The sequence below is a fragment of the Artemia franciscana genome, chromosome 6 (genome assembly GCF_032884065.1).
Source record: "Artemia franciscana chromosome 6, ASM3288406v1, whole genome shotgun sequence".
Taxonomy (NCBI): Eukaryota; Metazoa; Arthropoda; class Branchiopoda; order Anostraca; family Artemiidae; genus Artemia; species Artemia franciscana.
In genome coordinates this window covers 26983155-27008576 of record NC_088868.1, presented here as the reverse complement: position 1 = coordinate 27008576, position 25422 = coordinate 26983155, and the positions used below count along the sequence as shown (strand labels likewise).

General features: G+C 35.2%; 1 protein-coding gene across 2 annotated transcripts; it reads right to left on the bottom strand.

Moving 5' to 3' along the window:
* Positions 1 to 438: 438 nt before the first annotated feature.
* Positions 439 to 24248, bottom strand: LOC136027852 (dual specificity protein phosphatase 22-like). 2 transcript variants are annotated; one of them, XM_065705267.1, is made up of 4 exons: positions 24145 to 24248; positions 15517 to 15633; positions 1589 to 1713; positions 439 to 709 (listed from the first exon to the last, which is right to left on the bottom strand). In XM_065705267.1, the coding sequence occupies exons 1-4, from the start codon at positions 24154 to 24156 to the stop codon at positions 589 to 591; spliced, it is 375 nt and encodes a 124-aa protein (XP_065561339.1). In that variant the 5' UTR covers positions 24157 to 24248; the 3' UTR covers positions 439 to 588. The 2 variants fall into 2 exon arrangements, with proteins under 2 accessions (XP_065561339.1, XP_065561338.1); XM_065705266.1 differs by having other exon boundaries at positions 24118 to 24201.
* Positions 24249 to 25422: the final 1174 nt, after the last annotated feature.

The following is a 25422-nucleotide window of genomic DNA, read 5'->3' as shown; positions in this document are numbered from 1 at the left end:
ATTTTTTGCGCAAATAGGCGCTAAATATCTTCATTTCTGTTTAGGTGAGTCCTCTTCTGATATTCTACGACCAACAGTTCGATACAAGCATCCTCTGGGTGAAAAAAGAAACAAAAATGAGATATATCAATGCTACCAAGGTGAAAATGTGATTTTCTTGTTAAACAAGGTAAAAGACAGTAAAAATCCCGTGAAGGGTTTCCAATAAGAGGTGTACTTCCTATTTTAGTTGTTGATGGGTTACAGACTCTATTTCAAGAGTTAAAACTTTCTCCTTGTTATTAGGAATTGTATAATGTTAATTTGAATCACAACAAAATTACAATTTTCAGGTAGGACTAAAATTATTTCATAGTGACAGAATTTTGAAAGACATATTTGAATACAGATATAGGATATATATTAGTACACGGCAAAATAAGAGATGCTTACTGGACTTGGTAACAGCCAACAAGCAGAAATTTATTTTGGGAGACGGTTAGAAAAAAAGACACAAAACTGGTGAATTAATTGAGAAATGACATGAATTGAGAATGGCTATAAGGATATTACAGGATAATGCAGGAATGTTTCTGAAAATAATGATTATTAGAATTTGGGTACTCCACCGTATGGTCCTTCGCTGTATATCTGTTTGTGCGCAGTCACGAATAACAACTTCTTCGACATCATAGTGTTCGTATGACAACAGAAAGGCAGAAGGAATAACCTAAAATATTGATCAGTTAAATATTGTCTCTTTTTAATTCTTGAAATTTTCTCCAGTGCTCAAAAAGATAACAACGCTTGGTACTTGTTAATTAATCAGAACACACCTAAGTTGACTAAACTTACAGGTACACGGGTAGAAAAAAATGAGACGCTTGGGAGATGGATATATATATACCTATGTGATTGTATGGATGAGTAGGGTTAAGGCCTCATTCAAGTGCTGGTCTATATTAATCACTAATTTAGGAAAACAGTCTTCCTTTTCTCCTTCTGTCTCTTTTTTTTTTCTTTTTTTTTTATGTGTGTGTGTTTGTGCTGTTGCATTGGTGATTTCTCTTTTCATGATATATATAATTTTGGCTATATATTTTTACGTTTGGGGGGTGGTAGGGGGTGGGGGATTAAGTGTAGTGGGGCTGCAGGCAAAATATAACCTAACTAAAATATCAACTCTATACATTAAATATTTAATTAAAATATACCTACAACGTAGTTTTTCCCTTGAGCCTAAGCTAAGTGTCTCCGAATACAGATAGATATAAGTCAGTTTTTGTCTGATTTTTAATATCCAGATTCCTAGCTGTGTTCTGAATAATGAAGAAGTGCCATCTGTTTGACCATCATTAATCATCGATGTATAAATTTACCACACATAATTATTCTTACTACTTGTCTTATAGATATGTCAACACTGGCAGGAACCAAGCCGATTATATGGATTTAAAACATGATTCTAGGCTGAATATGTATTTTCCATCGTGTTTTCTCTCTCTACAGATATATTCTATTTGGTAAAAAATAATTCCATATAATCTTTACTGTTATTTAAAATTAATCTAATCAAATAAAATACCCTATTTGTAAGAAGTAAGCTTACCAGTGAACCAAAACCTGTCCACCTTGGAGACGGGCTTCGTGAATAAAATCATTGCAGATAGGAAAATACTTCAGCAGGTTTTGTGACGGTGTGTCTGCTGCCAATATGCACAAATATTCTTTATCCTAGAAAAGCACGAAAATGGTAAATTACCACTTTTCTTATTCAAAATAGCTCTTATTTGTAATTTTTTCATAGTATTGGGATTTTCTTTTTGTTGAGTTTGTTTAAATACCATGAAAAACTTATAAAAGTAGACACTGGGGCCATTGTGAAAATTCACAAACGGCAGCTACCAATCAGCTTTTCTTGGCATTTGTTTTTAGCCCCCTAACTCCTTTTCTTAGAAACTAAGTTCGGATACTTATCACTACATAAACTTTGCCAGTTACAGTAGTAACACTCATTTTGCCTTATTATTAAGTTTAAAAAAAGTTTTTTTTTTAATGAAAGTAAGGAGCAAAATTAAAACTTGAATCGAACAGAAATTACTCCGTATATGAAAGGGGTCTTCCTCCTCAACGCCTTGCTCTTTACGCTAAAGTTTGACTCTTTCTCTTAGCTCTACTTTTTAAAACAGTAAAAAAAAACTTTAGCGTAAAGAACGGAGTGTTGAGGAGGAAAACCCCCTTTTATATACGGAATAATTTCTGTTCGTTTTAAGTTTCAAGGTTGCTCCTTACTTTCATTAAAAAAAAGCTTTTTTTATTTAATTTCTGGGCGTTTTGAATTAATGCATATTTTGATCTTGGCCCTCCGCACATAAATAATTAAAACAAATTTGCATATTATTTTTTTTTTGCTAAATGGCTTTCTCATAGTTTTAATCGGAAGATTTTGAGAAAAAAGGAGCGAGGGAGGAGGCCTAGTTGCCCTCCAATTTTTCGATTACTTAAAAAGGCAACTAGAACTTTTAATTTTTTACGAACGTTTTCATTAGTAAAAAGTATACGTAACTTACGGATTAACTTACGTAACGAACTTCTATATTCGTATGTTTTTATTGCGTATATGAGGGGGTTCACCCCTAGTCGATACCTCGCTCTTTACACTATAGCTTAAATTTTTTCCCAATTCCTTAAAAATGACCTCTGAATCACAAAGGCCGTAGAATAAATAGTTGAAATTACTAAAAATACTTTAGCGTAAAGAGTGAGGTATTACGAGGAGGTAAACCCCTCGTATGCGTAATAATTTTGTTCGTTTCAAGTTTTAATGGTGCTCCTTACTTTCAGCAGATAAAACTTTTCATATTTATTTTTTCATTGTTTTTTTCAAATAATGCTAGAAAATCCTGCACCACCTTCATTGAAATTCTCTTCCCCCCATGAGAAGCCCCTCCGTGGAAATATACTCCCGCATAACCCCCCCCCCAAACTCTCCCCTCTCTAAACCGAAAAAAACTGAAAATATATGTACAATTCCAAGTAATCATTACTATATATTAACACAGGTCAAAGTTTGTAACTTGCAGTCCCTCCCACGGGGACTGCGGGGGAGTACTTCGTCCCCAAAGACATAGTTGTTAGGTTTTTCAACTACGGTGAATAAAATGGCTATCTGAAAATTTTGATCCTGTGACTTTGGGGAAAAATGAGCGTTGGAGGGGGCCTAGGTGCCCTCCAATTTTTTGGTCACTAGAAAAGGGCACTAGAACTTCTGATTTTCGTTCTATTGACGCCTTTCGAGACATTCTAGGACTACTGAGTCGATACAATCACCCCTAGGAATAAAAACAACAACAACAACAAAAAACAAATAAACACGCATCCGTGATCTGTCTTTCGGCAAAAAATGCAAAATTCCACATTTTTGTAGATAGGAGCTTGAAACTTCTACAATGAGGTTCTCTGATACGCTGAATCTGATGATGTGATTTTCGTTAAGATTGTATAACCTTTAAAGGGTGTTTCCACCTATTTTCTAAAATGAGGCAAATTTTCTCCGGCTCGTGACTTTTGATGTAAGACTAATCTTGATGAAACTTATATTTTTAAAATCAGCATTAAAATGCAATTCTTTTGATGTAATTATCGGTATCAAAACTCCATTTTTAAGAGTTTTGGTTACTATTGAGCCAGGTCGCTCCTTACTACGGTTCGTTACCACGAACTGTTTGATAACATTAAGAAAATCGAAGAAACACAAGACGCTAGCACAATCTTCAAAAACAAGTTTTTTTCAGTATAATGTGAATTACATTCAAGTTTTTAGGGCTTTAAGGGGGAGGGTGGCTAGCTCTGCTTTTCATTATAGTTCCTTTTGTTCATTTTAAGCTTTACTTGATGATTCAATTTCAATTCTGTTCATTTTAAGTTTAAAGTTTTCATCCATGGTAATTTCTGTTTGTTTTATATCATATGACTTTAATTCAGATTGTTTTAAGTTTCTTTGAAACTTAAACTTTCTTTGAAAGACTTTTGTCGGGGAAAATTTTCTAAAGTTAATTTTAGTTTGCTGTTTCATGGATATAGTTTTATTATGGGTTATTTGCAGGAATATTAAAAAGAAAATTGTGCTTTTTTGCTTGAAAACTTTAATCCTATATTTCAAGTTAAATGTTTGGCATATTCAAATATTCTGTGAATATATTTTATTAGCCTTAGGTTTTCGCAATAGCTTTATAATTACATTTTGAGTTTAAAATTTAGGGTGTAAAGTAAAGGAGAAATTCAGTCAAGTGGATTGAAAATCTGGATAATATTTGGCATTCTACGGAGGCTGAAGCAATCCTGGCCCGCATCCTGTTGACAACTTAAGATATAGACGCATCTACCCCATCCTTTTATTAAAGGATTCTTTTCATGTTCTGTTTTATTGTAACAGTTATCATAGGCAGCGCAATAGTGCTGCCTAAGTAAAGAGTGATGTAAAAGAGTGAAGTAAAGCATATGGGCACAATGCATTATTTTTTTTCTTTTAGACCAGGGTACTTCGTATCGAAAGAGTTGTCGTAGTAACTTCGAAAAGGGCTCATTTAATTACAAATTAGAAGGACTTATGCCCTTTTTATAGTCAATAGTAATTGGAGCTAACACCCCTTCCACGCCCACTGTTTCCCCAAACACATCCAATCAAAATTTTGAGATAGCCATTTTGTACAACGTAGTTAAAAGGTCCGGAAATTATGTCTTTGAGAATGACACTCCCCCCCCCGCCACAGCCGTCAGGACAGGGGTTGTATGTTATACCCTGGTGTCATATATGGTTTATATAGAAAGGGTGATCGTAAAAACTTCGGAAAGGACTCATTGGATTGCTAATCAGAAGTTTTAGTGCCCTTTTTGAGATTCAGAGTGATTAGAGGATGGAAACCCCCCCCCCCCCACACCTCGTATTTTCCCAAAATACATCTGACAGAAATTTTGAGATGGCTATTTGTTGTAATACAAACTTCGAAAAAGGTTCATTCGATTAGAAATTGAAAGGGCTACTTTTAATAGTCGAAAGTGATTGGAGGGTAACTACCCCCTCCCACACCTGCCATTTCTCCAAACACACCCAATAAAAATTTTGTTATAGCCTTTTTGTTCAGCGTAAATGAAAGGTTTCGAAAATGTTGTCTTTGAGGAAGATCCCCCCCCTCAGAGCCCTCAGGGCGAAGGCTCCCAAAATGCATCCGATAGAAATGTTAGGATGGCTATTTGTTGTCGTAGAAACTTCGAAAAAGACTCATTCGCTTGGTAATCAGAAGTTCTAGTGCTCTTTTAAAGACTTAAAGAGATCGGAGACCCCCCTCCTAACCTCGTATTAATCCGAAATGCATCTGACAGAAATTTTTGACATGGCATTTATTGTCGTAGAATCTTCAAAAGAGTTCATTCGATTGGAAATTTAAATGCCTATTTTTAATAGTCAAAAGTGATTGGAAAGCAACTAACCATCTCCCACACTTGCCATTTCCCCATACACATCCAATCAAAATGTTGAGACAGCCTTTATTTTCAACGTAAATGAAAGGTTCGAAAATTATGTCTTTGAGGAAGAAACCCCCACCCCCTCAGAGCCATCAGGGCACGGGTTTCCAAAATGTATCTGGTTTAAATTTTGAGATGGCTATTTAGTGGCGTAGAAACTTCAAAAAAGACTCAGTCGATTGGTAATCAGAAGTTCTAGTGCCCTTTTTAAGACTCAGAGTGATCGAAAGGTGGATACCCTCCCCCCACTCCAGACCTTGTATTATCTCGAAATGCATCTTATAGAAACTTTGAGATGGCCATTTGTTGTCATAGAAACTTCGAAAAGAGCTCATTCGATTTGAAATTAAAAGAGCTAGTGCCCTTTTTTAATAGTCGAAAGTGATTGTAGGGCTATTAACCACCCTCCAACGCTCAACATTTCCCCAAACACATCCAATTACAATTGAGACAGCCATTTAGTTCAACGTAATTTAAAGGTCCAAAAATTCTATCTTTAAGGATGAGCCCCCCCCCTCCGATCTCTCAGGGCAAGGGTTTTAAGTTATGCCCTTGAGGCAAATAATATTTTTATAGAAAGCTTTTTATAAAGGAATCTTTGAATGTTCTTTTTTATTCTAACAATTATCATGGGCAGCGCAATAGCGCTGCCTAAGTAAAATGTGATATGAGCACAATGCATTATTTTTTTTTTCTTTTAGACCAGGGCACTTCGTATCGAGAGAGTTGTCGTAGAAACTTCAAAAAGGCTCATTTAATTGGAAATTGGAAGGGCTTATGCCCTTTTTAAGTATAATTGGAGGGCAACTGACACCCCTTCAACACCTACCATTTCCCCAAACACATCTAATAAAAATTTTGAGACCGCCATTTAGTTCGACATAATTGAAAGGTCCAAAAATTTTATCTTTGAGGATGAAAATCCTCCCCAGAGTCCTCAGGGTAAGGGTTTTAAGTTATGCCCTTGGGGTATATAAGGTTTTTGTAGAAAGGTTGATCGAATAAATATCGGAGGGGACTGATTGGATTGGTAATCAGAAGTACTGGTGCTCTTTTTAAGATCGTAAATGATCGAAGGGTGGATACCCCCCCCCCAAACCTCTTATTCTCCCGAAATGAATCTGATACAAATTTTGAGATGGCCAATTGCTGTCATGGAAACTTTAAGAAAAAGGCTCATTCAATTGGAGATTGAAAGTAATAGTGCCGTTTTTATTGGTCAAAAGTGATTGGAGGGCAAAAAGCCCCCCTCCCCCAAGCCCATCAATTCCCATAACACATCAAATTCAAATTTCGAGACAGCCATTTTAAACAGCGTAGTTGAAAGGTCTGGCTTAGCGCTCCAGCTATTAAATTTTGGCTATAGGATCTGTTCATGATGAATTGGGGCACTCAACACCCCAAAATTTTACCCTAAATCTGTTTCTTTATTTGAAAGAATATATATTTGGACTGCAAGGGAAATGCAGCCATTGAGGAGGGTGACGGCTCCCCTTTTATTAAATTATCCAATTCTGCAATAAGAGAGAAGGCGTTGCCCCCCTCCCTCACTGCCAGCATTGCACTTGTATTCCAAGTATATATTCTTCTGCAATACGAGGGGAGGTATCGCCTTGCTCAGTGCCAGCATTGCACTTGTAGTCCAAATACACATTTTTTTCAAATGAAGGAACGGATGAAGGATCGAGGTTTAGGTTTTGGGTGACCCAATTCTGTAATAAGAGGGAACGCGTTGCCCTCCTAAGTGCCAGCATTGCACTTATAGTCCAAGTATATATTCTTTCAAATGATGAGACGGATATAGAATCAAGATTTTAGATTTTGGGTACGTGAATTCTGCAATAGGAGTGGAGGCGTCACCCTCCTCAGTGCCAGTATTGCACTTGTAATGTTTTGGGTATCGAAATTCTGCCAAAAAGAGGGGAGACGCCGCCCTCCATAATGCCAGAATTTCACTTGCAGTTCAAGTGTATATTCTTTCCAATGAAGAAATGGAACAAGGATAAAGTCGAGCTTTTTGGTGCCCCCATTCTGCAATGAGAGGGGAGGTTTTGCCTTGCTCAGTGCCAGCATTGCCCTTGTAGTCTAAATATATATATATATTTTTCAAATGAAGGAACGGATCGAGGGTCGAGATTCCAGGTTTTATGTGACTCAATTCTGTAATAAGGGGGAACGCTTCACCCTCCTGAGTGCCAGTATTGCAATTGTAGTGCATGTATATGTTCTTTCAAATGAAGGGACGGATATAAAATCAAGGTTTTAGATATTGGGTGCGTCAATTTTGCAATAAGAGTGGAGGCGTAGCCCTCCTCAGTGCCAGCTTTACACATGTAGTCCAAATATATTCTTTTCCAAATGAAGGCACATCTAGGGTCAAGTTTTGAGGTTTTGGGTGCCCAAATTCTGCAATAAGAGGGAAAACGTCGCTCTCCTTAGTGCCAGAATCTCACTTGCAGTCCAAGTGTATATTCTTTCCAATGAAGGGATTGAACAAGGGTAAAGTCTTGAGGCTTTTGATGCCCCCATTCTGCAGTACGAGGGGAGGTGTCGTCTTGCTCAGTGCCAGCATTGCACTTGTAGTCCAAATATATATTTTTTTCAAATGAGGAACTGATCGAGGGTCCAGGTTTGAGGTTTTGAGTGACCCAACTCTGTAATAAGAGGAAACGCACCGCCCTCCTGAGTGCTAGCATTGCACTTGTAGTTCAAGTATATATTCTTTCAAATGAAGGGACGGATATTCAATCGAGTTTTTATATTTTGGGTGCCTCAATTCTGCAGGCCCTCCTCAGTGCCAGCTTTGCAATTGTATTCCAAATATATATTCTTTCAAATGAAGGCGGATCTAAGAGTCGAGTTCTTAGGTTTTGGGTCCCCAAATTTTGTAATAAGAGGGAAGAAGTCGCTCTCCTTAGTGCCAGAATTTCACTTGCAGTCCAAGTGTATTTTTTTCCAATGAAGGAATGGATCTAGGGTAAAGTCTTTAGGTTTTCGGTGCCTCCATTCTGTAATAAGATGAAAGGCGTTGCTCTCCTCAGTGCCAGAATAGCACTTGTAGTCCAAAAGTATATTCTTTCAAAAGAACGGACTGGTATGAAGTCAAGGTTTTAGGTTTTGGGCGCCACAATTGGGGCAAACAAAACCTCAAAGCTTGATCATAGATCCGATCCTTTATTTGAAAGAATATATACTTGGACTACAAGTGCAATGGTTTTGCTGAGGAGAATTGTTACAGAATTGGAGCATCCAAAACCTCAAAACTTGACCCTAAATCCAAGTCCAAGTTCAAGTTCCATTTATTTTCATATAACGAAACAGTTCGTGGTAACGAACAGTTGACCTTAGATCAGTTCTTTCATTTTCAATTCAATTCAATTCAATTTATTCAAATAAAACTACAATATAACACCAATAATAATAAAGATCCTGGAAGCGAACTTGTTGAGGACCATAACCACAAAAAATTGAAAATGAAGAAGAGAGAAAAAAAAAAAAAGAAAAGAGAAAACATGAGTAACTAAAGCAAATTGAATAAGAATTTAGAGAGTTATAATATCAAAATTTTAGTACATTGCTATACAGCGTGCGAAAACTTGTGGATAGCTCGACACTGGAGGGTATTATATTCCATTGAAGTATAGATTTATAAATGGGGGATCGCTGGGCGGAACTAGAGACAAACTTGGGGACAATGAAGGAACGGTTGGATGAACGGAGACAGAGGCCTTCAGAATTATTAATATTAAAATAAGATAATAATTGAGGAGGAAGATTTTTATGGTAAGCGGAGTATGCAAGGTATAGATTTAATTTTTTGATGATTTGTTCAAAAGGGATAATACCAAAATCGGAGTACAAGTCCTGGGTGGGATATAGTCGGGGCAGCCGAAAAACTGCTTTGATGGCACGGTTTTGGGCAGATTTTAATTTATTTGTAACTGAAGGAAAAGTGTTGCCCCAAACAGATCCACAGTATGAGATATATGGGTAAATAAAAGAGTAATAAAGGGTGACAAGGATATCGGGAGGAAGAAAATAATTCGCACGATTAATCATACTTACCTGTCGCAAAATTATGGCTCTGATGTAGGACACGTGTGTTGCAAATGATAGGGAGGAGTCTATGTGAACACCAAGAAACTTGGCAACTTCGACCTGTGGGAGGAGATTGGTAGAATATTTTAGGCCAAGTGCTTGCTGAGGTTCATTTTTTTTGTAAGGGGTTCGAAATAATACAACCTGACTTTTCTTGATGTTAATGGTCATGCAGTTAAATAGACACCACTCCTCTACTCTATTTAGAAGGGTTTGAGTAGAGGCGACAACGGATGGTAAATTAGGACCGGTGATGAAAAAGTTGCTATCGTCAGCGAAAAGTACTGGGTGCACTGATGGACCCAGGTCTGTAACCAAATCATTAATATAAAGGAGAATATTATTTTATATTATTATTATTATTATACTATTTTATATTATTATATTATTTTATTATTATACATTATTTATTTATTTTATTTTATTTTATTGGAATCCTTTTATTGGAAAGAATATATATTTGGTTTACAAGGGCAATTCTGGCACTGAGAAGGGTTACAGCTTCCCTCTGGTTCCAGAATTGGGGCACCAAAACCACAAGCATTGACTCCATATCCGCCCCTTTATTTGAAAGAATATATACTTGTACTACCAGTTCAATTCTGGTACTGAGGATTGTCAGGCCTTCCCTCTTATTGTTCAATTGGGGAACCAAAAACCTCAAGCCTTAACTTTATATCCATTCCTTTATTTGAAATAATATATATTTCGACTACTAATTCACTGCTGGCACTTAGGATTGCGACGCCTTCCCTCTTATTGCAGAAGAGAGGCACCCAAAACCTCAAGCTTTGACTCTATATCCGTCCCTTTATTTGAAAGAATATATATTATATAATATATAATAGGCCCTGAGGAGGGTGACACCTTCCCTCTTATTGCAGAGTTAGGACACCAGAAATCTCAAAACTTGACCCTAGATCTGTTTCTTCATTTGAATTAATAAAAAAAAAACTAATTTTTTTAGCTGAAAGTAAGGAGCGACATTAAAACTTAAAACGAACAGAAATCACTCCGTATATGAAATGGGTTGTCCCCTCCGCAATCCCTCGCTCTTTACGCTAAAGCTTTTAATTGTTTTAAAAAGTAGAATTGTGGCAAAGAGTCAAACTTTAGCGTAAAGAGCGAGGGATTGCGGAGGGGACAACCCATTTCATATATGGAGTAATTTCTGTTCGTTTTAAGTTTTAATGTCGCTCCTTACTTTCAGCTAAAGAAATTAGTTTTTTTCTATTTAATTTCTGAATGTTTTTGAATTAATGCATGTTTGGTTTTGGCTCTCCGCACATAAATTATTAAAAGAAATTTGTATATTAATTCTTTTTTTGGCTAAATGGCTTTCTCTTAGTTTAGATCAGACGATTTTGAGAAATAAGGGGTAGAGAAGGAGGCCAAGTTGCCCTCCAATTTTTCGGTTACTTAAAAAGGCAACTAGAACTTTTAATTTTTAACGAACGTTTTTATTAGTAAAAAAATATACGTAACTTAAGAATTAACTTGCGTAAAAAAACTTTCATAACCTTATATTTTTATTATGTATACGAGGGGGTTTGTACCCTCGTTAATACCTCGCTCTTTACACTAAATTGTAAGTTTTGTCCCAATTCTTTAAGAATGACCCCTGAATCAGAAAGGCCGTAGAATAAATAGTTGAAATTACTAAAAATACTTTAGCATAAAGAGCAAGGTATTTATCTCCTCCTAAATACCTCGCTCTTTGCGCTAAAGTATTTTTAGAACCCCTCATATGCGTAATAATCTCTGTTCGTTTTAAGTTTCAATGCTACTTCTTCCTTTCATATGAAAAAACGTTTTCAGGTTTATTTTTCATTGTTTTCTTATAGTAAAGCTAGAGAATCCTGCGCCCTTTTCATTGAATTTTTCTTCCCCCATGACAGATTCCTCCAAGGAAAGATCCTCCAACATAGCCCCCTCTCCTCAGCCCCACCCCCAAACAAAATAAAATCCCCCTGAAAACGTTTGTACACTCCCCAATAACCATTACTATATGTAAACACTGGTCAAAGTTTGTAACTTGCAGCCCCTCCCCCAGGGATTGTGGGGAAGTAAGTCATCCCCAAAGACATAGTTATTATGATTTTCGACTATGCTGAAATTTTGATCCGTTGACTTTGGGAAAAAATGAGCGTGCGAAGGGTCCTAGGCGCCCTCCAATTTTTTGGTCTCTTCAAAAAGGGCACTAGAACTTTTCATTTCCGTTAGAATGAGCCCTCTTGTGACATTCTAGGACCACTTGGTCGATACGATGACCCCTGGGAGAAAAAAATAAAAATAAAAAAATAAAATAAACACGCAGCCGTGATTTGTCTTCTGGCAAAAAATACTAAATTCCACATTTTTGTAGAAAGGAGCTTGAAACTTCTACAGTAGGATTCTCTGATACGCTGAATCTGATGGTGTCATTTTCGTTAAGATCCTACGACTTTTAGGGGGTGTTTCCCCCTATTTTCTTAAATAAGGCAAAGTTTCTCAGGCTCGTAACTTTTGATGGGTAAGACTAAACTTGATGAAACTTATATATTTAAAATCAGCATTAAAATGCGATTCTTTTGATGTAGCTATTGATATCAAAATTCATTTTTTAGAGTTTTGGTTACTATTGAGCCGGGTCGCTCCTTACTACAGTTCGTTACCACAAACTGTTTGATACTTGGACTACAATTGCAATTCTGGCACTGAGGAGGGTGACGCCTCCCTTCTTATTGCAAAATTTGGATACCCGAAACCTTAAGCCTCGACTCTATATCTGTCCAATTATTTTAAAGAATATACATTTGGTCTACAAGTTCAATTCTGGCACTGAGGAGGGCGACGTCATCCTTATTATTGCAGAATAGGGGCACCCAATATCTCAAAACGTGACCCTAGATCCGTTCCTTAATTTGAACACTCCGACTACAACTGCTATTCTGGTACTGAGGAGGGCGACACCTTCCCTCATATTGCATTAATTGGGGCACCCAAAACTTGACCTTAGATCCGCACCTTTATTTGAAAGAACATATATTTGTTTTACAAGCGCAATTCTGGTACTGAGGACGATTCCCCCTGTCTCTCAACGCAGAAACGGCGTTTTAATGATAAACAATAGTGTTTAATTATCCTATTATAAAAAAAAGTTAAACTTGCGCTTAAAAAAACTCTAACCTTATATTTAGGGTCCATTTTTCTATTATGTAAAACAAATTCAAAAAAGTCAAACTTTAGCATAAATATTATGAAATTCAACATGCATAAAATCCTAAAACGATTTTTTTTTCAGATAAAAAGCACAAAATTAGAATGGACATAAACTATGCTATATACGCACAAGTTTAAAATAACTTCGGTAAAGAACTTCTAAGACTTTAGGGCTGGCCAATTGTCCTAAAGCAGGGGTGGCCAAAATTGATATAATTTGTTGGAAATGATACGCATTGAGAAAACCACAAAGGCTATTTTTTTGAGGATCTATTTTTTTACAACTTGTGATCTCTGGAAACGTTTATCTTTCTACACATGGTTTAAATTTAAGTAATTTACCTTTCTCGTGTGATTAGCCTCATTATATTTATTTAAATGATACTTGAAACGAAACGATTTTGGGATTATTTTATTTACTTCACAATTTTCTAAAGTTTTGTTGCATAATTATATTGGCTTTTTTTGCCATAATCGAAAATAATTCAATTTTCATAAATTCTTTTGAACATTTTTTAAGGTTATCTAGGGAAAGATTAAGCCACAAATTTTTGCAATTAAAAAGGGTATATGAAAAACAAAAAATATTATCGTTTAAACCTAAGCATTTCCCAGGCCCTGGTGTGACTAATTTAAGGAAAAGAAAAGCAACCAAAGAACAAAATGAAATCCTTAAGAAAAGGTATAAAATTCGGACTAAATCCTAAAAAGTACGGTAGAAGAAATAATTTCAAAGATTGAAACGGGGATTCATGTGTTTTCAAAAGATGTTAATAATGTACATGATTTAAGACTAGGGGTCGTGAATATTTTGAAAAATTTTGGTAATTCTCAAGAAAACCTTAAGAATAAAGATATACAAAAACTGAAAGAGTTAAAAAAAAGATGATTCTCTAATAATAACAAAGCTGATATGAGAAAGACGGTAGTAATCCTAGAAAAAAATGATTATTATCGTAAAATATAAACAATTCTAAAAGACATTTCAACGTACAAAAAACTTAACTCAGACCCAACTGAATCGTATGTTGCAAAATCAGTGTTTTTTTTTTTTTTTTTTTTTTTTTTTTTTTTTTTTTTTTTTTTTTTTTTTTTTACTGGGTATGATCAAATTGAAGTAGTGGTCTTAAAAATTTTGACAGAATTCCCTTTGATTCCAAGTTTCCTTTTGATTCGTAGGATTCCAAGAAAATTAGTCAAATTTAATCTGGCTTATAACTCTTGGTTGGTAACTTAAGCTTAATGATCTTTAAATATTTGCTATCAATATAAAAAGCTTATTTTTTGATAAATATATTATCCCTAATATTTAGTTACTAATAGGTCAAGTCCCTCTTTACTTACAGATCATTACGATCAACTGATTGATCCAAAAAAGGTTTCTTTTGATTTTTTTTAAACCTTGCACTTTTACAAATTGTCGAACTTAAACACGGTCATGTAAAGACTTCATTTTATCGAGATGTTCTATTTAATATCCCAAGCTGTCCTAAGAGAAAACTGGGATCCCGAAGGAAAACAGCATCACTTTGGAAAATTTTGGAAGGTGTTCAAAACGAAAGCTTTAAGTAGAAAGGGATAGAGGAGTATTCATCAGTCTGTTGTCTATAGGGGTCTTAACAAACAAGTTTGTTAGCAGCAGTACTTGTTGTAATAAAGAATCATCCAAGTAAGAAGAGCCGGACACCGAAATTTCAAATAATCATATGGCAAAAGAAACATATCGCTGGTTAGTATTTGTCAAACAGTTTATGGTTACAAACTATATGCAACGATTGGCCAGTTCCAATTAATTTCAAAACTTCAAAAAAAGAATTTGATGGTGGAGGCAAAAAGAATTTCATAAACGAAAATTGAATTTCAAAAAGAAAATTGGAAAATCAAAGTATGAGATTTTCCCTCTGGATGATTTCAGAAGGTACAGGATCGAAACAGGAAGAGATAGAGGAGTATGCCTATATAACAGTGTTTTCGCCTATAGGTGTCTTAACAAACAAGTTTGTTAGCAGCAGAACCTGTTGTAATAAACATCCAAGTAAGAAGCGCCGGACACCGAAATTCCAAATAATCATATAGCAAAAGAAACATATCGCTGGTTAGTATTTGTCAAACAGTTCATGGTTACAAACTATATGCAATGATTGGTCAGTTTCAATTGATTTCAAAACTTCAAAAAAGGAATTTGATGGGGGAGTCAAGCGGAACATCAGAAACGAAACTCCTTTTCCAAAAGAAAACTGGAATCTCAAAGTATAGGGTTATCCCTCTGTAGAATTTTAGAAGGTGGGCAATGCGAAAGCTTAAAACAAAAAGGGTATGAAATGGTAAAAAAGTATGTACCAGTGTTTTCGCCTATGGGAGTCTTACTTAACAAGTTTGTAATAGCAGTGTTTGTCGTAATAAGTTAACATCTAAATAAGTAGTGATTGACAAGTTTCAATAAAATCCAAAGCTTTAAACAAGAAATTGGATGGTGGAGGCAAAAGAAAATTCAGAAATGGAAACTATTGTTTTGATAGGCCGGAATAGCCCTTTGAAGCAGGACAAAATTAAATTAATGGAAAATAAATTAGGAACAAAGCTCCAACTTTGAACCTACTTAAAGTAGAAAGTAAGAACTGAATGTGGTGCCTAACTAATTGATAATGGATATTAATATTATATTTTATTGGAAATTAATTAACATTATGATTCAAATAAGACTGAACTTACATCAAAAAGTTTCCTTGCTGTGTCATGGATCGCCAAAATATGTGTTATTCCGTTTTGCCGCAGCTGGTCCAAATCTTTAGAGTCTCTATAACTTCCAACATAGAATCCATGCAGAACCTGCAAAAAGTGATGTTTTTCAACCTGTCATTCTGCTTAGCTATTAAAAGGCAGATTTCCGTTCGTTGTCAGTTTGACTTACGATAATTGGACTTATATGACAGAAATATGACTTTATCTCTATTTCTTTGAATTAGCAACATGACTCTTTACTTTTGTTTTAAAACATCTGTTTTATAAAGAGCTTTTCAAGAAATTTGCGTTTCTTTGTCTTTACAAAGGTCCATTATCCGAGAATTATAGGAATATTTGTGATACTTCTTTGGGTTTATAGTGAAACTATAGATGTCTTGAACAGTCTTGGAAAGAACAAACAAAATTAAAGTGGATGTTTGTGGTATAATTTTATTAATTGCTGAAAGCTCATGAGTTAAAAATTTTGGTGTGATTTTAAAGTTTATTTTCAATTTTAAGTACAAAAGAAAATATTTGTAATATAATTCGTTTTCAGTAAAACATCAATGACGCAGTAGGTTTTAGACTTATACAGTGAGAAAAGGAGGCGTTACCCGAACTTGTTTGTAGTGATTCTTGTTCGTTTCAGGCTTGATTTGTATATTTAGTTTAAGTTCCACTCGTTTTAAAATTCATTTATTAGTTTATATTATATCTATTCTACGTTTGTTTGCAGTAATTATTTATTTAATTTCTGTTTGTTTTGGGTTTCATTTTACTTCAATAGTAAATTTTTTTTCGTTTTAAGCTTTATTTGCATATTCAATTTAAAAATTGTTTATCTTAAGATTTATTTATTCATTTATATTAGTACTCGTTGTATGCTTTTTCTGTGATTGTTTATTTAAGTTTCTTTTTGCTTTCATTTGTTCTTTAATAACTATTTCTGGTCGTATTGAGTTTGAATTTTAACAGGTATTTGTATATACCTGTTTAATATGGGCTATACTTGAATATGGTTTAATATGGGCTATACTTTTCTTTGAAAAATTTCTATTTCTGGATTTTTAACTAATTTTTGATCATTTTTTATTGCAAAAAGTTTCAAGTTTTTAGACAATTTATTATTTTAAAATCGATTCTTTCTAACATCAAACAACTTTCAATAACTTTGAAACAACTTTCAAACATCAAAGTGTCAAAACTAGTATCAAAGTAACAATATCAAAAAAAAATAACAAGTTATAGGAAACATCTAAGTAAACAAGGTATCAAAGTAACAATGAGCAGCTTCCTTAACTTACAACCCTTGCACCGTAAACCGAAGTTGCCACCGTAAACCGTAAACCGTAGTAAATCACTAAATCCAAGTATTAAAGTTAACAAAGTATCAAAGCAGCAATTATGAAGTTCCATAACTCAGAGCGATCTCCCAAGGGCGGGAGAGGGGTAATAATTGACCATCACCCAAAATCAGTATATAGGGCTGGATTAGCTATATATAGAATGGAAATTTCCCATTATAATGGAAGGACCGAGCGTGATGAACAGTGAATCTTCTGATAGAACCTCAACGGCTTGACTCTAGTTCGGCATTGTGGAGTGACAAGAGAGGTGTAGCATAAGTGGGAGATTGTAACGACAGCAATGAGGGGGGGGGGATTAATGCCAGGTTTTTCTTCTCACTCAATTGGACTATCTGTCTTGGCTTTTTCTACAATTAGCCATGACTTAATGCCCACAACTTTTTTATTTTAATTCAAAAATCAACGCATTCAGGAGATCCACTATATAATATGCCATGTTTTTTTAATAACCCGAAAAAACAAAACTAGAACGTTCAATTTCTAATCATTTAAATCCCCTCTGAAGTGTATACGACCATCTCTTCCATAAAAACTCCCCCCCCCCCTAGGTATTAGTTAAAACCCTTCCCTAGACCGAAGGGGGGTATGTTGAACCCGACTAATTTGTCATCTGACCGTTGGACTGTTTTAAACTTAATTTTATCTCAAAATTTTAATCAGATACATTTTGGGAAAAGAGAGTGTGGGGGATATGCTCTCAGATCACTTTAGATGATTCTTAAAAGACAGCTAGAACTTTCTATTTTCATTTATATGAGCAATGTCTCAAGTTAATGTGATCATCCCTTACATTAAACCTTTTATACCACCAGGAGTAACTTATAACAATTGCCCTCTTAAAAGTTTTAAGAGATTGGAGGACTACTACCTGTTCCCAACGAAGTACCTCTAGAAGAAAAAAAACAATAAATAACAGCCTATTGAAACCTTATGACTTGGGGGGGGGGAATAGTTACCATCAGATATCTTATAACTCTTAAAAAGTGAAGTATAACTATCAGTTTCCAAGCAAATGAGCCCTCTCGGAAGTTTATGAGCATCTTTCCCGTAAGAACCGTACATGCCCCCAGGGCATAACTTAGAACGCCTGTTCCCGGGACCTGGGGATTTTAGTCAAAACCGGAGCTTTTGTTATCTGACTTTTGAACTATTTTTAACAGAATGGCAATCTCAATTTTTCGAATGCATTTGGGGGATAAGGGCGTGGGGGAGAGACTAGTTGCCCTCCGATCACTTTTGACTCTTAAAAAGGGCACTAGAACTTTTGATTTGCATTCAAATGAGCCCCCTATAAAGCTTATACGATCACTTAGTCCATATGGAGTGCCTCTGGGGATAAAAATAAATTAATAAATAATAAAACACTGGTGTCGTATAGTCTTAACTATTGGCAACGCTATAGCGTTGCCTCTGAATTTTGTTCATTTTGGGTTCCATTTATTTACCGATAGTTATTTTTTGGTAGTATTGCGTTTGTAAAATTAATTAACTTTATTTCCGCTCTTTTTTATTTTTAGTTAGCTCTTTACTTTTCTCTGAAAAATGTATTTTGTGGAAAAAGTTTTTAAATTAAAAGCATTTAGAATTTAATAGAACTTAAATTTTCAAACCATCATTAAAACTTTTATATAGGGTTGTGGGACAGAAAAAAACTTTAATTTTGTCCCTTTTTAGAACAACCTCCATATATCGCCACTTAATTTACATTCTTTTGAAACCGGCCACCCAAGTCCTGCGCATTTGCGCACATTTTTGCGGAGAAGGAAGTACTAGAAACTGGGGACTACCGGCAAACATTATCTGAAGGGGTGTGGCTTACAAAAAAGACTGAAAACAGGCCTACAATACATATAAAAATATAATGAAGTATATTTGCTATTAGTATGCTGGTAACAGGTTAAACTGACTACGAAGGATCCCTCCCTCTGCAAAAATAACAAGTATGCCCCAACAGTTAGTAGAACGTGTCCACTATCCAGGAGTTCCAATTAGCCAAAATGTATTGGGAGAGGGAAGTAAAACGTTTTTTTTTCAAAAAGTAGTGCAGTTTCGTGGTTTTCTCACTATTTTTCCGAAAAAAAAGTTTACCGAAAAAAAATCTTCAATTAAAACAAGGAGAAAGAATATGTTTCCCTTTTTCTCCAACCGACATACCTGCAAGAGGCTGAATTCCTCCTTTGAAAAGTGAAAAGTTAAATACGAAATATATGCTTTGCTTCAGGGTTCTTGGCTTGGTCATGTATTGAACTAATAGCTAAAACTAAGGATCAAAAATGATAATCTCCATTGCTGCCCGCCTTCTGACTTATTTCATCCTCACCATTTAATAAAAATACTAAGTTCGAGAATTACCATCCTTCTTTAAAAAAAAGGCCCTGATGTGTGAAGTTTGCAAACCAAGTTTATTTTATTTCTACTTAAAAATAAAAATCGTGAAATAGTTCCATATCTAACTGCCACGAAACTCTAAAAGAAAAACTCTAAAAAAACAAGTTTGAATGTCCTTTCGTGAGCGAAGGTTGGAAATTTTGCCAATATTTCATAAGGAGGAACGAAGCTTATCCATGAAAAGAAATAGCCTTTTAGCCAGAGACCCATAAGTTCCAATAGTTCCTGCAATGCGGCACGATATGTTTTTCTCCAAATTAAAAATCGGAAAACAGTTTAGAAAGCATGAAAGGTAATAAACTAAACTTAAATAGGAGAGTTTTATCAAAACAATCGAGGCATTTTACAAAACGAGAATAATGCCTGATCTTTTGTAAAATGAAGCCACAACCATAAGACCAGGCACGCACAAAAATGTATTTGAGCAGCGGGGGTGGGCAGATTTGAGAGAAGAAGCTAATTTGAAGAAAAAATAATAATCATACAAAAAATGTCATAAATCATTAAAATTTCGAAGTAATTACCAGAATAAGAAATAGTAAAAATAGGTTTAGGGAAAGGGACTGAATACCTGTCACCCTGAATATATGCTTGCGTAGCGCATTCAACATTATTTCTAAAATTTGTATTATCTAATGCAAGGACAAGGTACTATTGAGATCTTGAGGGTAAAGGCAACTTTAAACTTTCTGATGACATTCGTCCATTTTTCGTCAAAAAGCTTTATGGTTCAACTTTCATGTCACTGCATAGAACTAACAAGTGACGGCAACGTCTGGTATAATCCCACATGGGGGTCCTCATGACCCCCCAGAGAGGAAAAGATGAGCAAACGACATAAAAGAGGCATTAAGCCATATAATTTAATTCCAGGAGATTCAGTTGTGCTTTAAAAAGAGACAGAAGAAGCAATTAAAAGAAAAATGGTTCGCTAGAACCTACCTTGGGAAAAGTAACGTTAATACCTACACACAATGAGGAGCAACATTTTCTCTGAGATTTCTTTTTTGACCCTTGTTCATAAATTGGCCTAAGATATGCCGCTTTTGTATTTTGACCTCACTTCCCAAAAAAAATCCTCAAAGGGCTAGACATCTGAACAGTGGCACCAAATGCCTAAAAACTGAATTTAATGCAGAAATTTAGACATGGAGAGGATGTAAAAGATATGGCTCGATACGTAATGATTCAGAGTTCAAGGTGTGAGGACCTATTTTTGGATTGAACCTGTAACTAATATTTGGCAAAGGATTATCGTCACTACCTGACCGATATCCATTATTTTCATAATAATTAATTCAGTGGCCAAAAGAATTATAAATAAGCGGATTATTTTGAAACTTGAGTATAAATTCCCTTGGAAGCTGTGAATTCTCTTATTGATATTTTCATGGCCTATATATGATATAGGTCAGGATTAAGCAGTTGCGAAAATAACTATAATTTCTGATATTATAAACAATTATATTACGATAAAGGTGAGAGGAGAATAGAAAGGTGATAAGAAGTCATGATTATCTTAATCAGATATATCTACAACCAGCACTGTTTTTATTCTGATAGAGGAAAAGTCTTGTCTTGTCTATTTTATAAAACCAAGAAACAAAGGCTAGTTTACTGTACTCATTATATTGTCCTTTTTCTTGTTAAACTCTCACGAAGTAAATTATAAAAATGACCCGAACAACCAGAATCAGGCAAGCAACAAATACTTACAGTCCAGCCTTCAGTGCTACAAACAGGGGCAACAATCCATGAAATAACACCCCATTACACCAGACAGTGGATGAGAACCCAGTTGATTCGAGAAAGGACCCAAATCCCCCATTTACTTCACCTGGTAGACAGCTACCCAAACTCTCTGCTGAGACCCAGGTGCTCTTTGATTTGATTACAAGAATTGATATTTCAGTCCGACAGATTTCATCTAAAATAGCTCTGCTACGAACTGAGCTTGCCCAGAAGCCTAGCTATGAAGAAATGCATAAATATGTAGATGGTGCATTTCTGGACCTTGACTCTCGGTTGCAGAAAACTGAAGAAAAATACACCCAGACTTCCCAGCAGACTGATGAGATACGAGAAATTGTAAGGGAAGAAACCTTCTGCCATCATGAAGCACAACGGAGAAAAATGAATATTATTGTAAAAAATTTACCGAACAAGGAGTTGATGATGTAACTCAAGTGAAGCAATAATTCAAGATCTTTTAGCATCAAAATTTCGTTTTTTAGAATTTCGTTTACTATTGAGCCGGGTTGCTCCTTACTACAGTTCGTTGCCACGAACTGTTTGATTTAGCAAAGCCTTAAATGATAACTGTCACCAAGTGGGGGGAAGGAATTGGGTATTTGATAGAGTCAATGCATGTTTGTACAAATAATGTCAAAGGAAGTACCATCTTTGGGGTTGGGATATTAATAAGTTGTTTTAAATTAGTTTCCCAACAAAGATGACATGTATTTAATTCATTTTCGTCACCGATAAGTAGGATTCCAGCATTTGGGTGTTTAGACTGGAGGTAATCAAGTGATGCATGGAGTTTTTCCAAAAAATCTTTACGCTGTACCAATTTTTGGCCGGGTGAATAATAAAAACAATCAACAATGATATTAGTTAATGGGCGTGTCAGAACTTTCGGTTCAACTTTAACCAAAATTATTTCTTTATACTCATTTATTCCTGGAACGTTCACTTCCCTTGGCGACAAATTATCATGACAAAAAAACATTACCCCTCCACCCTCTTTACCAAGGTAATGATCATGCAGGCGGAGTCTATTAAACTCATTAAAATAGGCCACCTTCAATAGTATCCAGGTTTTGGGATTTAACCTTGGTTATACAAGTTAAATCTGATGCTAGCTTATTCATCGTAAATTCAAGCCCAATAAGTTTTTTTCAAAATTAAGGCTTTCTGCATTACTTAATAACAACCCAGGGAAATGGTAACGTAATTTATTATTCTTATTTTTACTATTATGAGTACTAAAAATACCTGTTTTATCTGGCAAACGATTGGAAAAAGAAGTTAGGGGGTGAGGAGGTCTATGGACGTTTCTTGGGGTGGATGGGGTTTATTATATTTAGCAGGGATGGGGCTACTATGGTTAGGCTCAAGATCGATTTGCCAAGTGATAGGGTGACCAGAAGGGGGAACTAGGGACTTCAAACTCCCAGGATTAGGAGTAGTAGCATTCCTGTACACCATATCATTTTGAAGGTTTGAAATTAGGGGTGTAAATCTATCGGAAGTGAGGTTCAATACTTCGGGGGAAATCTGGGAAAAAAGAGACGGCGGGGGTACTCTCGAAAAGAAGTCATGAGCTACTGATTGAAGCAATTTCATTTTTAGTACATTCAATAAAAAACGATCACCTGGTTTGTGTCGATTACTACACTGAAACGAAGCCACCGAAATAGGTCTAGGAGAGTTTTTTTTACTGGAACTGACCAGGGAACCGACTCAGGGATCGACCTGGAAAGTTTAGGCTTAAAGGCACTTGACGGTGGCATGAGACCGATCTGGACGTAGCCTGGACTATGACCAGAGTAGATTTTCTCTTTTTTGACGAATTTTGATTCTTAAGTGGGATCGAAGACCTAGAAGCATTGGCGAAATTACAAGAACTGTTGACACATGATAAATCTACACATAAATTAAGATGATCGAAAGAACAGGTACTATTTTGCATCATCCTGAGATAAAATGCCTCAGCTTCGGCTGACAGTCTCAAAGACAAAAGGTCCACTAACGAATTTTCTCAGGGGGCTAGTTACTATCGAAAGCTGTCCAGAATTTGTAGTTTGACTGTGAAATTTGACTAAAATACTACAAATTGTATTTTCCTTTTTTCAGTAATTTCGTTAATCAAAGCAGGGAACACACTATATGAAACACCCAGAGCGGACAAAATTGCTCAAATGATAAATCTTTTGAACTGGTTTTTCGAGTTTTTCGAGTTATGCTAGAGCTATGCTCAAACATTTTTAGGGGCTGCCCTTTCCTGAACTTGAAAAAAAATTCTACTCCGTTTAATTGAAAAAACAAAACGAAATTCACACCTTCTGATAACGTAAGGTTCATAAAAGTAAATATTATAAAAGTAAATATCTTTGTCTCCAGCACAAACGGGAGAAGTTAAATGGCTTTTCTGAGATTTCCTGGAAAGTAGATGTCGGCTTTAATTTTTCTCTCATTTATTCTGATCTCTTATCCACACTCTAGAAGCTATGGAAAGACCACCCAATTAATTCTAAATAGTTTGCCCAGACAAACTAAAAAAGTTTATATTGGACGAAAAAGGATGATTCTTTAAGTTGTCGTATGACCTTGAACAAGATCCTTCCCAAATTTACCAAGCTGCTACCAATAAAGGTATAACTTAAGGTCTGCTCACTGTGAGATTTGATTAATACCAAGAACGAACTAGTGCTAATTTGAGCCAACCAAATTTTTTCCTAGAATTTTTCAGCCAAGTATAAATCCTTTTTCAAGTCTGATTGGCTTTAATTAGTCCTAGCTAAAAGCCAAGATCAGTAAATTCCCATTGTAAGTAGGCCGTTTTCTATCCTCAATCAAAGACAAATAAAATCATCTAAATACGAGCTGCAATGAACTACAAGATAGGTCAAACTCCTTTAATAAGAGAAAGGACACAGAACCCTTAAAATTTTTGTATTCCCTCTCTACCTATGCATGGAATCTCCAACAATAAGGACATAATGTGGAGAACCCTGATTCAATGTAGACATATTTAAATGTTTCTAGAACAGTTAATAGCCGATTTTGCAAGACTCTAGCTATATAGAGAGCCTTCGAGTTAAGACAGTACCTTAGTAAGAGGGTTAAGGTGACTGACCTTATTCATCATGATCTCCCATGGCTAAAACCACAAAGAACTATAATTGACTCCACGCCAAAACTGAACTGAAAGACTTCTTTGGAAATGGAAACTATTTGAAGCGCAAACTCGATTTTCTTAGCTTTAGCGAAACAGAGGTTGGAAAAGAATACCACTGAATTTATCTGTTTTAGTGATTTATTACTTTCAAAGAGGATATATAATCGCCGAAACTATAATTCAAAGGTCAACATCATATCAAATCCTTCTTTATTTTCGCGAAGACAAACCTTAAAATTCTGAAAATCCTTGCAAAGCAAGAAACTACAGATAGCGAAAGAGAGACTCCTTTTTTCTTTGAATTCCTTTCTTTGAAAATCCTGTTATTGTGCCAGATAGCTTTGCATAAACTTATTTCAGGAATAGAGGACATTCTTCAAAACAGGAAGACAAGAGACTATTTTACAGAATTAAAGGATATTAGGAAAAACTTATAATATGCGACGCTTCAACGGCCTCCAAAAACCGAAGAATATATAGATGATCTAGCCAAAGGTCTTGTTCCCTCCCCACCCCCCCAAAAAAAGAAAACATGGTGTATACTATTGACTTTAAGATTAGTCACTACTTGCTGTGGAATTTTTTTTTTGGGGGGGGGAAGATATTATAACTTAACTTTACATTATGGAATATTGTACATAAATAATGAATATTATTATTTTCACTGAAGGGTAATGATAAGATTTTTAAATATTATATAAATAATTCTGTGGCAAAATAGAGTAATATTTTAGTTACTTTCTGAATCATTATTCATGGTCTTAAAGTGTAGTGTATTTAAGCCAAGTTCAAACGTACACTAAACTGAGAAATTTCTTAGTTTTAGGAAGTCTTAGTTTACGTAGAGGACTTTAGTGGATTTAGAGGCGATTTTTTTCTTCTGATAAATTTGCTTAATTTGATATTTATCGTTAGCAGCAAAATTGTGGCAAATACAGAGAGAAACTTTTTTAACACTTTGTGTTTCTCCTTGTAAAAAATGCGTTCATCGCAAAAATGAGAGCTGGTCTCACATAAAGATTTTTGTTACTAATTAGAAAATATTTCAGATCAGTGTGTAACATATTGAAAAGATTATTATTATTAATATTAAGCTAATAGTTTCACAACTTCTCTAACTACAGATATTCACACGAAAATGTACTATAAAAGAAATGGCTTGTAAAAGCTTTATAAAATTATAATATTTGTGCACAAATTTCTGTATTTAATATACATGTAGATTTTGAACTCCTT